Source organism: Pituophis catenifer, unplaced genomic scaffold (assembly GCF_029215685.1).
Source record: "Pituophis catenifer annectens isolate HBS135680 unplaced genomic scaffold, rPitCat1.0.hap2 SCAF_6, whole genome shotgun sequence".
NCBI classification, from domain to species: domain Eukaryota; kingdom Metazoa; phylum Chordata; class Lepidosauria; order Squamata; family Colubridae; genus Pituophis; species Pituophis catenifer.
The window spans coordinates 37,034,176-37,048,463 of NW_027256886.1; the positions used below are offsets into that span (position 1 = coordinate 37,034,176).

At 35.9% G+C, this 14,288-nt stretch overlaps 1 protein-coding gene across 2 annotated transcripts in view; it reads left to right on the plus strand.

Moving 5' to 3' along the window:
• EPHB1 (EPH receptor B1) overlaps positions 1-14,288 on the plus strand; it is a 360,618-nt gene that overhangs the window by 332,635 nt on the left and 13,695 nt on the right. The window contains exons 14-16 of one of the 2 annotated variants that reach the window (XM_070945402.1): positions 455-648; positions 1,126-1,281; positions 2,348-2,456. In XM_070945402.1, the coding sequence (XP_070801503.1) occupies positions 455-648; positions 1,126-1,281; positions 2,348-2,456 (459 nt within the window). Of the gene's footprint in view, positions 1-454; positions 649-1,125; positions 1,282-2,347; positions 2,457-14,288 lie in introns of those variants that run through there. The other variant, XM_070945401.1, reaches the window with a different exon arrangement.

Here is a 14,288-nt window from a genome sequence, read left to right on the forward strand (position 1 = left end):
TTTATAAAACATGCCCAATTTGATTCACATGTAAAATTCACTAATATTTCCATGGTGGCTTATTAAGATATTACCTGTTTTCTTGTCTGTTTTCTTCCTTTGACTGGGGATTTGGCCTTGGTAATTTTTGGGACGTAGCCCTGATGTCAAACATGGATAAATAAATAAATAAATCTATATTTGATAAATAGTAAATTCTGAGAAAGATGGAGAACACATCTGAATATTAAATCCTGGAACTTTCTGTTCTTTTTATGTTTGTGGATTTGGAACCAATCACTCAAAAGCTGCAATAAAGTGAATAAATATGGAAGGTTATGCATGTGTAGCAGTGGTTTAAGAGACTTACATTCTGATTAAAATATTATTTTAACTGCAGTGATTTTCAGAATTATATCTCTTTCTACTACATTGACACATTTATATTATATGTATATATATATTACATTTATAGGTAATTAATGCAATTGAGCAAGATTACCGGCTCCCTCCACCTATGGATTGTCCAGCTGCTCTACATCAACTTATGTTAGATTGCTGGCAGAAAGACCGCAACACAAGGCCACGGTTTGCTGAAATAGTTAACACTTTAGATAAAATGATCCGAAATCCAGCGAGCCTCAAAACTGTGGCTACCATCACCGCTGTGTAAGTTTCCACATGTGTTACTATGTTTTAACTGGGGCCTAAAACACCATACTGAAATTTACAAATAAAGCTGTAGCTAGTTAAAGGATACTTGGAGGATCAATTATCCCTCTTTAATTAATTAATAAATTAAATTTAAATAGATGTGCAAAATATCAAATCTCTTTATAAGTTCCTTTCTGGCAAAGTAGCATTAGATAATTTATAGCTTGATTAAGGAAGGTTTCTAACTGCTATTGCAAGTAATGACCAGGATTTCTTTTTCAGTTGCTATTACAATAATATTAAAGAATGTTAAAAACCCCAAAGTATCAATAACTGCAATTACTTCAGTTCCACCAATTAAAATAAATGCTTGCTCATTCCAGTTTGCCTAATCAATTCATAATGACCATACTAATAGCAACTCTTTTACTGTCTATATTTCTGCTCTAAATTAAATCCCATCTCTGAGCCACTGCTTGCCTTCTCTTCCAGGCCTTCTCAGCCACTGTTGGATCGCTCCATCCCAGATTTCACTGCCTTTACCTCAGTAGAAGATTGGTTGAGTGCCATCAAAATGAATCAGTACAGAGACAGTTTTCTAACTGCTGGCTTCACATCCCTTCAGTTAGTTGCACAAATGACATCGGAGTAAGTGGCACCTTCTCATTTCCCTATTTGCTTCAGTGATGGAAGAAGATGAGATCAAGCTTTTCTTTTCATGCTTCAAATAATCAACAAACTAAATCTGGATCAGAGACAGGATTTTGGCACCAGGAATATGTTAATCCTCTGAAAACAGGCAGAAATATACTGTTGATTATTGTTTTGGTTGGCCTTTGAAAATTAACTGATTTATGCTTTTTTCTTGTATTTTATGGTCATTTTGGTTTGTTTTAGTTAGATGACTTTATTTAAACTATTTAATGAATGTTTTATTTATTATTAACTGCTTTTGGAATTAATATAAAAAATCACCAATGAGAAACACATATAAAAGTCAGGGAAATAGATCATTCATAACTTGCAAGGCAACATGCCTCCATCCAAAAGCACCTTCACACTCTTCCTTTGCTTCTCTTTGCAGGCCTGTGTGCCTCCATAATCTTTTTGTGCTCTGGAAATTCCCACAAGTTCCTTGCATCTGCCATACTATATATTCATCAGTGTCATGCATCTTCACACTCTCTTCAGTCAGCACTTTATAGTTTTTAGAATTCACTAACAAGCTGCCAGCTTCCAACCAGATCTCTGAGAAATTTGAATTCATAAACTGGGGAGTGTCTCACATTGTTCCTTTCATTCAGAGATTACAACTCTACCAATTAGTATAGAGGACTCATGTAAGTGACCAGTTAATTTAGAAATTAGACATTTCTCAGAAATTCTTCTCCTTGCTTACATTATCATCATTTGTAACACCAGAGTAGCTTATCGTCTCAAGACACCTGGAAGTTAGCATCTTCAAGGAAGAGAAAACTAAGTCCTTTACTTAAGCATCTATTTGTTATGGGTTTGAGAAAAACTACTCTTTTGAATCATGCACATATACATTCATTCAACATCTTTTATCAGTGCTGATTGCTCATCTTAGGATATCAGCTTCACTTTCTGCAACTGCATTTTGAATTTGCCAGCTCATGTATCTTGTCCATATAAGCAGAGGAGACAAAGACCTCTGCTCCACAAGTATGATCCTGTCTCTTATCTTTTGCAGAGATCTTCTAAGAATAGGGGTGACTTTAGCCGGACACCAGAAGAAGATCCTGAGCAGTGTCCAGTCTATGAGAGTACAGATGAGCCAGTCACCAACTGCGATGGCATGATGCTGCGTGTCTTCTTACAACAATGGGAAAAAAGAGGGGAGGACAGAAGAGGGTTGGATGTGGGAGGGGAGGGGAGGCTGACAAGGCAGTTGTGATGTCTATAGAGATTGGATAATTGTTTGAGAACTCTTATGCGCTGCAGACAAAGAATATATGGAATTTGTTTCTAAATGGCAAATTATGTTTCTCACACCAACAGAAGCACATTTACTGATGCCATGGGAAACAGAATATAAATAAGTATAAATATGTACAAATCAAATATTTAAAAAAAGTGAAGAAAACCAATGTGTTTTGGGAAGAAAAGAGACTTCAGTCCTACCACCAGTGAGCAGTAGTCAAGAGGCCAATGGAGAAGAAAGAGGCAACCAGAGCAACAATCTTCAGCAGTCAGATTCCCTTCCTTCTCTTCTTTAGTTATTCTTCCAGAGTCATTCTTATCCACCCATTTCCCTCTTTGGCTCATAAACTATGGCAAATGTTGTTCAACAGTTCCTACAGTTAACTATAAGAACATCAAAACATTGTGCCATCAGTTATAAAGGACTTCACTGACCACTGCATGGGGGATCCAGACCAATCCAGTTAATGTCTTCATATTGAAGAAGAGTTGTACCTTCAATAGAAAATCCTGTTTTTTCTTTTGCTTGCATTTTTCTGCAAAAGGGAAAACGATATCCTCATGGGAAAAAAAGGGGAAAAAAAGATGTTCCCGCAAGTGCGTGTGTGTCGTCTGTATGTCAGCTTAACTGTGGAGTCACTTACAGCTTATCCATAGCAGAAGAAAAAACAACCAAGCTGGACTGGTGGCTGATAATTCCATCCTTTTCAAGGAACTTGGGGATCCATTGGGCGACGGAAGTGATGTGCCTTGCTTTCTGTCTAGTTCAACTGTGCATGGAATATGTGTACTGGGAATTGAAAAGAGAAAAATAAAGCAAATGAATTTCTAAGGAGAAAGGAAGCAGAAGAGTTCACTGTGCAACAAGGTTTTCATGTAGAACAGTTACGGAATGTTCAGCTGTAAAATCAACTAAGCAGAAGGCTTAGTCCTCCAGTGACCAGAAAAAGATGGCTTGGAAATCTTTAGTTCCATTATTTGGACCTCAGGATTTTGATATATATTGATTTTGGTTTCATGGCATCAGAGGTAGGTTCCTATATCACTTCTGTCCCCTTGCCCATCCTTTTCTTACTAGTCTTTTCTCACTGTTTCTTTAACATTCTAACATGCATTCCGCTCTTCCTTTTCTATATTTGATTTTACTGTTAATTACGAGTGTCATTCTTTATTTAAAATACTTAACTTAAAACAGACTTTCTCTGCTTATCTGAGAGTGCTTTGTGAAATAAAATTGCTATTCTTCTTCTGCTAACCCACATAATAGAGTATGTGGAGAGTTTATGCAAAACAATTATCTTTCAGGTAGGCTTTTTCCTAGGCTGGATATATTATCATTTAATTGTTCCACTATCAAAGGAACATAAAAAAATTGTTGGCATCAATAGATTACTTATCCATTTTCCAAGGACAACCTGTATTCTGTCTTTCAGAATCAGATACCATCTATTAAGTCATCTCAGAGAACCAATGCCAAAGAAGACACTGCTAAGAGGGTTGATAGTATTGGATAGTAGTGCCCACTGTCTATATTAGGGGTTGCCCTTCCTTTAAAAGAGCTCAAGAAGTTTTGTGCATGGCTTCCTTGCCATGACTATTGCAGAAGTAAAGCTATGAAAGTGTCGCCCATATCCCACATGCTTGCTACATATACATGTCTTAACACTTAAGTGTAGCATATGGGAGGAATCTGTGATGCAAGTACTTGTTCCTGAAATATAGGTGTGTGAGAAGATATGTTGATTCCAAGCAGATTATTTCCACAATATTTTGCATCTTTATTATTTTAGAGCATTGCACTGATTTTTTTTTTGGGGGGGGGAGGAAACGGACATCCACATTTTTTTTTTCTATAGCAGCCACTGTTGTTGTTGCCACTGCATCCTCATTGTGGACAATAAAACTGTTATTTACTATAAAGTGGAGTAATGCTATGAAGATAATTCTAATATTTTCTGTTCTGGTCCTTGGTCCTTATGTTATAATCCCCCTCTGAAACTGCTGGTGCTGAGCATTTTCCTCAAAGTGACCAAGACATTTTCCTCAAAGAGTGGCAGGACATTTGATAGAATAGATCTTGTAATCAGTAATTCTTATTTTATGGATAATAACTTTAGCATTTACCAAAACTCAGCAGTAAGCTGATCATTGATTTGTGGTTAGAAAAGATCTGTTTTTATTGTTACTTTGAGATTTTGAATATAACAGGCAGTCATATGAAGTTATGTGCCCTGCAGCTATAAAATGCTGACCAGTCAGAATTAATTCCAGTTATTCCATGGAAAGCTAATGATTACCATTTATCATATGAAGTTGGAACAGGGGTCAAACTGCCTATTATTTTATATTTATACAGTAGTATGCATTGAATTTGTGACTGTTGCTCTGGGGCCTTCTATAAGTTACATGATCAATTTGTTTATTTCTCCACTAGTTGCTTTATTTCTGACTCATAACTTTCCCCATAGGAAATAAACAAAAACAATTAGCATTGGCACACCAATAAAGGATTTTATTTTATTTTTTTATATCTCATACTGAGGGAATCTTAAAGTGAGGCAACTGAGGAAAGAAAAGTTTTTACCCTTTCCAATTAACAGTGGATGGATCATAATCTGATTTGAACCATCCTCTTCAGGTACCCTGGGGCAAATATTTGGGGTCAGGACTATATTTCCAGAAATAAACAGGATCAAGATATCAGGACCAAAACTACGAACTAATAATCACTGTTATTGTAATGGTAGCTGTTATGCTTAGCATCATTATTACCTTTACAGTTACTTTTTCAATACTGCTAGAATTATAGTTATCATCATTTCAATAATATTGTCATAATTCATACTATCAACATTTCATTGTTAATGCTGCCATTTTTATCACCGTTATTTACTTGCATCTTGAGGAAAAATGTCCTACAGTATTTTCTACCAGTTGTCATTTAATTTCATGAATGAGAACTACTTTTAATTCTTTAAGTTCCAAATGTTATTGAAATTCTCATAAATGGAGTGTGATTATCTTTGTGCTTATTTTGTTTTGAGGTGGCCAGAGGTATTTATGTATCGTATTGTTCAGAGTATAAGATGCACTTTTTTCACCCCTAAAAGAGGGTGAAAATTTGGGTGCATCTTATAGATCGAATGTAACTCCATCCACCCGTGCCTCCACCCCTGCCTCCCAGAAATTTACCTCCTTGCAGCAAACAGCAAACAGCTGGTTTCAGCTTCAGCACAGCCTGATTAGCACAAGCAGCTGATTGTCGGTTGGATCAGCCTTCCGGCTCTCAGCTGTTTCAAGCTGCAGGGATTGTCACTGCCTATTGCTGTGCAGGCCTCCGCTGTTTGCTGCAAAGAGGCAAATTGCTGGGAGGCAGAGGCAGATTTTTTTTTCTTGTTTTCCTCCAAAAAGGTAGGTGTGTCTTATAGTCCGTAGGGTCTTATACTCTGAAAAATACGGTAAATCCTGTCTTTCATTATACAGATAGTCCTTGACCTACAACCATTGACTTAACAACTGTTCAAAGTTATAATAGCTCTGAAAAAAAAATGACTTGCATTTAAAACCATTGCAGAATCACCATGGTAACAATGATCAAAATCCAGCATCTTTTTAACAGCATTGTAGCATCCTGAAGTCATGTGATCGCCATTTGTGATATTCCAGCTGGCTTCTGAAAAGCAAAGTCAATGAGGGAAGCCTGATTCACTTAACAACTGTAGAAATTCACTTGCCAACCATGATAAAAATGAATGTAAAATTGGGCGTGTTTCACTTAGCCACCTTGCTTAGCAATGGAAAGTCTGCTTCCAATTATGGTCATAAGTCGAAGACTTATCTGTACTGTACAGTCATCTCTTCTTGGTCTGCAGCTTCCCCAGCTTCCCATGTTGTAATTAAATCTCAAAAAACCGTATTGCAAGAAAACTGCCATGAAACTTTTTGCACATTAGGAAGTATAAGCAACCAGCGAGGCTTCAGAATGCAATAAAAATAGTTAACAGAAATTAATAACACTGCTATTGCTAATTATTATATATCTTCAAGACAAATCAAAGCAAACTTGAAAGAGCCTCTTTCATGCTATATACCTGAATATTAAAAGGCAGATTTCAGCTCAACAACATCACTACTTTTTAAATTATTGGCATTGTACCCCTCTATATCTCTCTGCCTATGGTTTGTTTGCAAAGATTGCAGGAAATAAGAAGCAGAAGGATTTTTTTAAAGGTTTCATTTAAATTACTATATTCTGTTACATGTTTAATGCTGCCATAAACCAGCAACTGAAGTTAATGTAAATTGGGCAATGAAATAGGAGAATTCTCTGGAGGCTCCCTGGAAGTCCCTCGGAGGCCACATGCAGTTCAAAGATTACAGTTGTCTTTCCCTGCTTCAGAATGAGCAAAATTCAATAGATCAGCTGTGTACTTTGTAAGTCATGTAATGTTTAGCTCTAGGTGAGCTTCCTTATCAAGACTGTGCTGCTCTGAAAATGTGATACAGACAGGAGCAATATCGTGTCTCCAGAAAACAAAAGCAATAGGAGGGACCACTTCATTTATGGCGAACGCCTAACACTTTGTTTTTCTTTTTATGTCACCATTATTTTAAGATGTTTGAAAACTTCCCTGCTGCCCAGATTAGAAGTAAATACTAACAAGATACAAAATAAAAGAAATACTTTTTATCTTGCACAGGCTGTCCGGTCTGGACGAAAGAGCCCTGTCCAATAACTTGTCATGAACCCCTTGAAGTAATGGGTGTAAAAATCAGTATTCAGCTATGTTGTCAAACCAAATGCAACATGCATGGAAAAGATGTATTCTGAATATTAATCTTATAAAGAGGCCATTGAAATTCATGCAAGGTTGACTGAAAGAGCCTTTGTGCTCATGTTTTATGACTTTTGCTTTTATTACAATAAATTCAAAAAGTATGAAAGCATGACTATGATGGCTGAATTTATAAACATAACATTTTGCCTGTCTGACTACTCAGTTAATGGAATATATGACATTTTTCTATAGCTCTGAAGCCTTATTTCATCACATCTGTGAAATTTATTAGCCTTTCCTAGAAGTAACAGAGCAATTACCTTATTACCTATCTGGTGATAATAGGAAAATGGCCATTTTGGCTTCTGGCTCATGGAAAGGTAGTCATATACACTGTAGGAAGGATTCAGCATTCTACATTTGTTGAAAAACATAATTTCTTTACAATGCCCTAGTTTGAGAAAAAAGGCAAATTCAATTCATAATAGTAACAGCTAAGAAAATTGATTTTAAAAAATTTCATAAAAACACAAAGACTCAGAGACCCTGAAAGACCATTTAGGCTAGTGTTTCTCAATCTCAGCAATGTCAAGAAATGTGAATTTCAGTTTCAGCAAATCCAACCCCTGTTTAATGCAGACATGCAACATGCATACAAGAGTATTCCTAGTAGATACTGCCTAACCTGTCTTTAATACATATAGTGAAGGGGAACCCAACAATTGGTTCCACTATTGGACTGCTGTTACTTTGGTGATTTTTTTTTCCTGAAATTCAGCCTGTACCTGTCTTCTTATATTTAAATCCATTAAACTATGTCCTCAAAGAAAGAACAGATCTTGACCTGTATGCAACTTTTCAGTTATTTCATGAATGCTATCATATGTTTAGGAGGTTCCTTCAATTCCTTTCATAGGACTGGATTTCTATGGACTTTGATCCTTGTTGCCCTTTTTTGAGCCTTTTCCAGTTTCTCCAAACTTGGCACAATACAGAAGATATAATGTGGCTGATGTAGAATAAAGTGGAACTTTTATATTTTCTTGGATTTTTCTTTGGGAGTGGGGAGTAATTATACTTCTCTTAAAATCCACTTGCCTATTTTGTAGGTAATCACATTCTTGAAACATGTTGCTTACAATCAAGTACCTTTGCAAGATCTTTTTATACAAGAACTATTTTCACAAGAACTATCCTTTTCACATGTACAGTGACTAAGCCCATTCTATAACTCTGCATTTTATTTCTGCCCTAAATGTAAAAAAAAAAAAGTTTCTTATTTGCAACACATTTCTTTCTGAAGATCATTTCTCATTTTTAGTCCAAGTCTTCTAAGGTGTTGCCTATCCAAATCACTTCTGTATCATTTGCAAATTTGACAAGTATTTTCTTCATGTGGAAGAGCAAGGACCCTGCATCGAATCTTGTGGCACTCTAGTCAATAGGGCATTCCCAATTCAATAAGGATCCCTTGATAAATGCACTTTTCAGCCAGCTATGTATCCATGTAACTCCCACACCATCTAACCCACACTGAACTGTCTTGTAAATCAGAATGTCATAGAATACTTTACCAAAAGCTTTGCTGAAATAAAAAGGTACCATGTTTATAGCACTCACGCAAATTAGGAAGAAAGTTATTCAATTGAGAAATAAAATAAATTTAATCTGGCAAGACTCTTACAATAATTCTTGCTTAATTCTAGTAATTATTATATTATTTTTCATGATCAAATTCTTTATGATCTTCTTGTAGAATCTTCCGAAATGACATTTTATTATAGTGTCAGGACTGAATCATCATCACTAATTTTTGAACATAAGGACATTTACCCTCCCTTTTACGATTTCTCAGAGATAATGCATAAAATTTAAGCCAGCTCATGAGCCAATTTTTTTAATATCCTAAGATGTGGTTCACATAATTCTGAAGATGGAAATTTATTCAGAGTATATGTCTATGGAGATTCTCAATCATGCAGGCCATGGTTGTCCCAAAGGTACTTTTCAAAAAGCAACTGGACTTTCTTGGTTTTTTTCCTTGAAAATGTTTTGCTTCTTATTCAAGAAGCTTTTCCCTTTTGGAAAGCACCTTTAAAATATTCAGAGCAAATATTTTTCTGACCAAATATTTTCAGACTGAGACTTCTGAAAGACTTCTGGAAATGGCTGGTCCATGCCTGGGCATCTATAAATACTTTTGTCAGTTTCAGAACTAATAAACTAGAAAGAATTAAAATAATTAAATAGATGATCTACGTGGGCTTTACCTTTTTAAATTGAAAAGGAAGTAAGGGGTTGGGTGGAGAAACATAGGTTTCATTTGACTTCCACTTATTTCTGAGATTAACAATGTGCTACTTATGCTTTTCATGGGATCTCCAAATGGATTCCATTTGGATTCCAAAAATAAAAATCTATTTAAACAAGTAGCTCACATTTCACAAGGCCATTATATCCCACACGTTTAAGGTATTATTCTTACTGTAAATTCCCAAAACTTTGGGTACAAATACCAAACTTACAAAATTTGATATAATATGAAAGTAGAATCTAATAAGATGTCAGCATTTTTTTTAAAAAGTGTATGTCATAAATTCCTAAAAAATAGTGTGACAGTATACAGTGCCTGAAGGTTAACTATTGATTTGTTTCAGTAGTTAGCAACCTTTATTTACAAATCACTTAATCTGAGTTTTCCTTGATTTTCCAATGTAAAGACTTTCTTCTTGGCCATAATGTTCCATGTAAATTCAGTATACAAGTGCACACGCACACACACATACATGTGTGTATATATTATGTATGTATGTAAAATATTGTAAAGACTCCTTCTTTCTGTATCCCACTTTTTTGTGAGGAAGAAGGCAGGTCCAAATGGCTATTGACATGAATAACCAATGCTCCTTCCACATGGTCCAGTGATTCAAGCCACAGAATAATCAATAGCTACACTATACAGGCTTCTCTATTCCTTGCCATTCCATATTAATCCCTAATTTATTTTCTACCCTTCAGGTTATCCGAAGTGTGTACTTATTTGTATGTTTGCTCAAAATCAACATTATGCTGTGTTCTGAAAAACATGGGATTTGCTTCTCTGCACAAAAATTATTTGAGGGATGTGGAATATGATTAGCCTCAGAGATAGGCTTAGAAATGGACAGCTTGGGGATTGCTGGAATGCTACTTTATTTTTGTAGGGTCTATTAAAGAGAATCTTGAAAAAAAGGAATCCTTGCAGATCTTACTTTCACAGGCATTGCCAACTATAGGGAGTAGTGCTCATTTCCGTTTCAAGACGCTGTCCAAAGACATTTCCATGGTCATGTGGCCAGCATGACATCATGGAGTGCTGTTACCTTCCTACTAAAGTGGTACCTATTTATCTACTTGCATTTGCATGCTTTAGAACTGCTAGGTTGGTAGAAGCTGGGGCGAGGACCAGAGCTCACCCCATCGTGTGGCACTTGTTTCTCAAACCTGGGCTGCCTGCTTTTCAACCGACAAGCCCAGTGTCTTAACCACTGAGCCACCACGCCACCTAGAATCTTGAAACCTTGTCCAAAACCTTCACTTCCCCCCTTAAAAACAACAAGGTCAAGGCGATTCTCTTTAAAATCATATGAATAAAATAAAATAAGGTAAAAATAAATTGTTAATATAAAGTTACAAAGTACAGGAATTAAAATCAGAGAGAACTATAGAATTACAATCAATTTTATAATAAATAATCTGAATGCTATACATAATTAAACTGGTTAACTATAAAAGTATAAGAATGATTAAGATTTGTAAAACACTATGATAATGGAAACTATGCTAATTTATATTTAATCTAATACTTGCTGAAACCCCGCTAGTTGCTATAGCGTTTATTGAATCATAGATACCGAGGTTTTTATTGCGAAAAAGTCATTTTTTTCTATGCATGTTCATATTTCATTTTGAAGCCCAAATTCTCATGTGATGTTCTGGGAAAGTAAAGTTCTTAAACAAGTCACATTCTTGCTACATATTTATTTTTTCTTGTTTTGTTTTTAATATATATAAAAATACTTTCATGTAGTACATAGTATCATTGATTATTTTCCTACACTCTAGTGTGCAGTACTGCTGTTGGCTTGTGATCTACGTGTAATTATCTCGCCCAACATTCATTCTCCAGGGTAGTTGAAAATATAGCTTCTGAAGCCTTGTTTATAGCCATCTGATTATATTCTTAATAATATTGAATGCTATTAATATCAAAAACCATGAAAATATAATTCTTTTATATTTCATTTTTCATTATTTTTCCCCCACTCATCGGTTTATCTATCAAGCTCATTTTTTCTGTTCTTTTTGATTAAATCTGCCTTATTTTCTCTTGCTTCTTTAAATCTGAAAGACTTCTTATTTGAATTTCTGAAGCAGTGGCCTATTTCCATCTATTCCAATTCTCCTCTTCTATCCCACCCACTTCAACCTTGTCCTTCCCTCCTCCTGTGCAGCAGAGATGCTATGAGAATGCTGACAGGCTGTAACACCAGGTAATTTATCTCAGAAAATGACAGCTGTGGCGAAAGAGAAGCAAAAAGAAGGGCAAGGAGGTTGGAAGAGGTGGCCACAAGGGGCTTTCGCTGCCAAGATGGGGGCAGAAGGAAGGTCACGGGTAGAACCTTTGCTGGCAGGGGGACTCTTAGACAGCCAGAATAAAACCTGCGCTGAATGGCTAGGCAAGTGCTAAAATGCCCCTTACAGATACAGACAGATGGTGCAGTGTTTGTTAAATGGCTGTTTACAATTCCACTGAGCACGGCGGGCCTATAAGCAGAACTCAAAAGTAGGTGAAGGCAGATCTGAGTGGCAGGATGCTTTGTCACAGAATGGTATATCAAGGCACTGACTAGAATGCACTGAGTACAACCAGAACTCTGAACAGCAGGCACTGTGCTTGCCCCTGAGTTGGAGAATTTTCCCCTTGTCAAATGCATATGTTACTCCCCTGTTTTCTGTTTCTCTTGTGCTTGAAATCCAAGAAAGGCTTAGCAATGGATGCTTGCAAACCACTGTGCATGTGTGTATAAGTGTGTGTGCATGTGTGTTGGTGTATTTTGTGATATCTGTGTCTGGGGAAAGTCAATCACTTCTGCATTAGAAATAATAAATGCTGCAGAGACCAGAACCAGAGTCCGTATGCATAGCGTTATTGTGTGCCTCTTTATAAATAAAAGGAATATGTTTTATGCTCTTTAATGACCTTCAAATTAACAGCTCTTGAAAGCACTTATGTATATTTAATTTGAAATTGTGCTGAAAGCCTGAGTGGTGATTGCAGCAAAAGCAGCAGGCAGCCAGTTTTTAAATAAGAGTAAACTCAGGCCATTATTTCTCAGCCTGTCAGGTTTCCTTGGATTTAATGTACCAATTTTTAAATGAGAAAAACCTTTTCTTTCCTCTTTTGTGCTTTAAAGCTCTCCAGGATCCTTCTCTGTAGGTAACAGCAGCGGAAGCCTTGGGCTGTATGTAATTGTTTTTTCTTCTTCTTTGTATCACATCAGCGTTTTACTGATGGGTCACTCTTGGGTATACAAAGGATTAGGCATCTTCAGTGACCTAAACAATGAATGCACGTTCATGATAATTAATGTATCATCACGGGATTATTTCCTGCAATAGATTTTGCAACTCTCAGACCCATGACAGGCATGATACATAAATTGCAAGGTGCTTTTTGCAGTGGGCTTTTGTGTCATAATATCCTTGCAGTATAAAGCGATTAGAGCTTCCTTTTTTATATATATTTTTTTTACCTTGGAACAGAAAAGCTTCCATTTCTTACCTTAGAACAAAAGCACTAGTCCCACTATTTTCCACTGTATCCTCTGAGCCGTTCTTGCAGATAAAATTGGAAGCATTCCCAAGCTTTCACATGACTGAATCTACGGATGATCATTTATGAATTCATATTATTTGGTTGGCCTAAAAATCAGACTATCTAAAAAGAAAGATCACACAAATGCATATAAATAAAATGCAAAGAGTAAAAAAAAAAGTTTTAAATTATCTATAATGGAATTATCTATATTGATAATAGTGTAAACCTTTTAGGTCCCATTTCAGGCAATCCCTGTGTTTTGCATTGATTGCTAGCTGCTATATTTTATACCCTTGCAATGTCCTGACACTTTTTAAATTGGGAACTTGTATCTTTGGGGGGGGGAGTATAATCCCATTCAGACTTTAATTCTTGAGTCTAATTTAATTCCTGTTGATCAACAAAATGTTCATTTTATCTGGATTTATTTTTGGTTGGTTGTTTCCATACTGCTTATTTTCAAATTTGGCAATGTTCAAAAATCCTGGTACTTTCTTGCTGCAGGGTAATGTTGTATGCATAGCTACAATGTATTAACTTTCTGAAACTACAATTAACTCATCCAAATCCCTCTAAGCCCCCATAAATGTCCATCTAGCAATATCAGTGCATCATATGGAGCAACAAGGTATAATCCCAACCGTAGCCTAAATTAATTATTTTAACAAATATATAATGAATATATATATGAATATATAATATGATATAAATTGAAATGAATATATAATATGATATAAATTACATGTTCACATTTGTTGCCATTTCCTTCTAAACACTTCACTTGTTTGACACATGTCAAACATGTTCAACATTCCTAAGTACCGTGACATTTTCTCTGAAAAAAAAAAACCCAAAACATTTTGACTGAATTATGGGGGCCTGACTTTAAGTGCACCCTGTATATATTTACTTAGATCATAAAGTTGGAAGTGATCTTGAATGATATCTAGTTCAACTCCATGTCCGGTGCTAGAACTCCGGGGCAAGTAATACCTATAGCAGCCTGATAGAAAGCCATCTAGTATCTGGCTAAATGCTTACAGCAAAGGAGAAATATTTTTACTTTCTAAGGA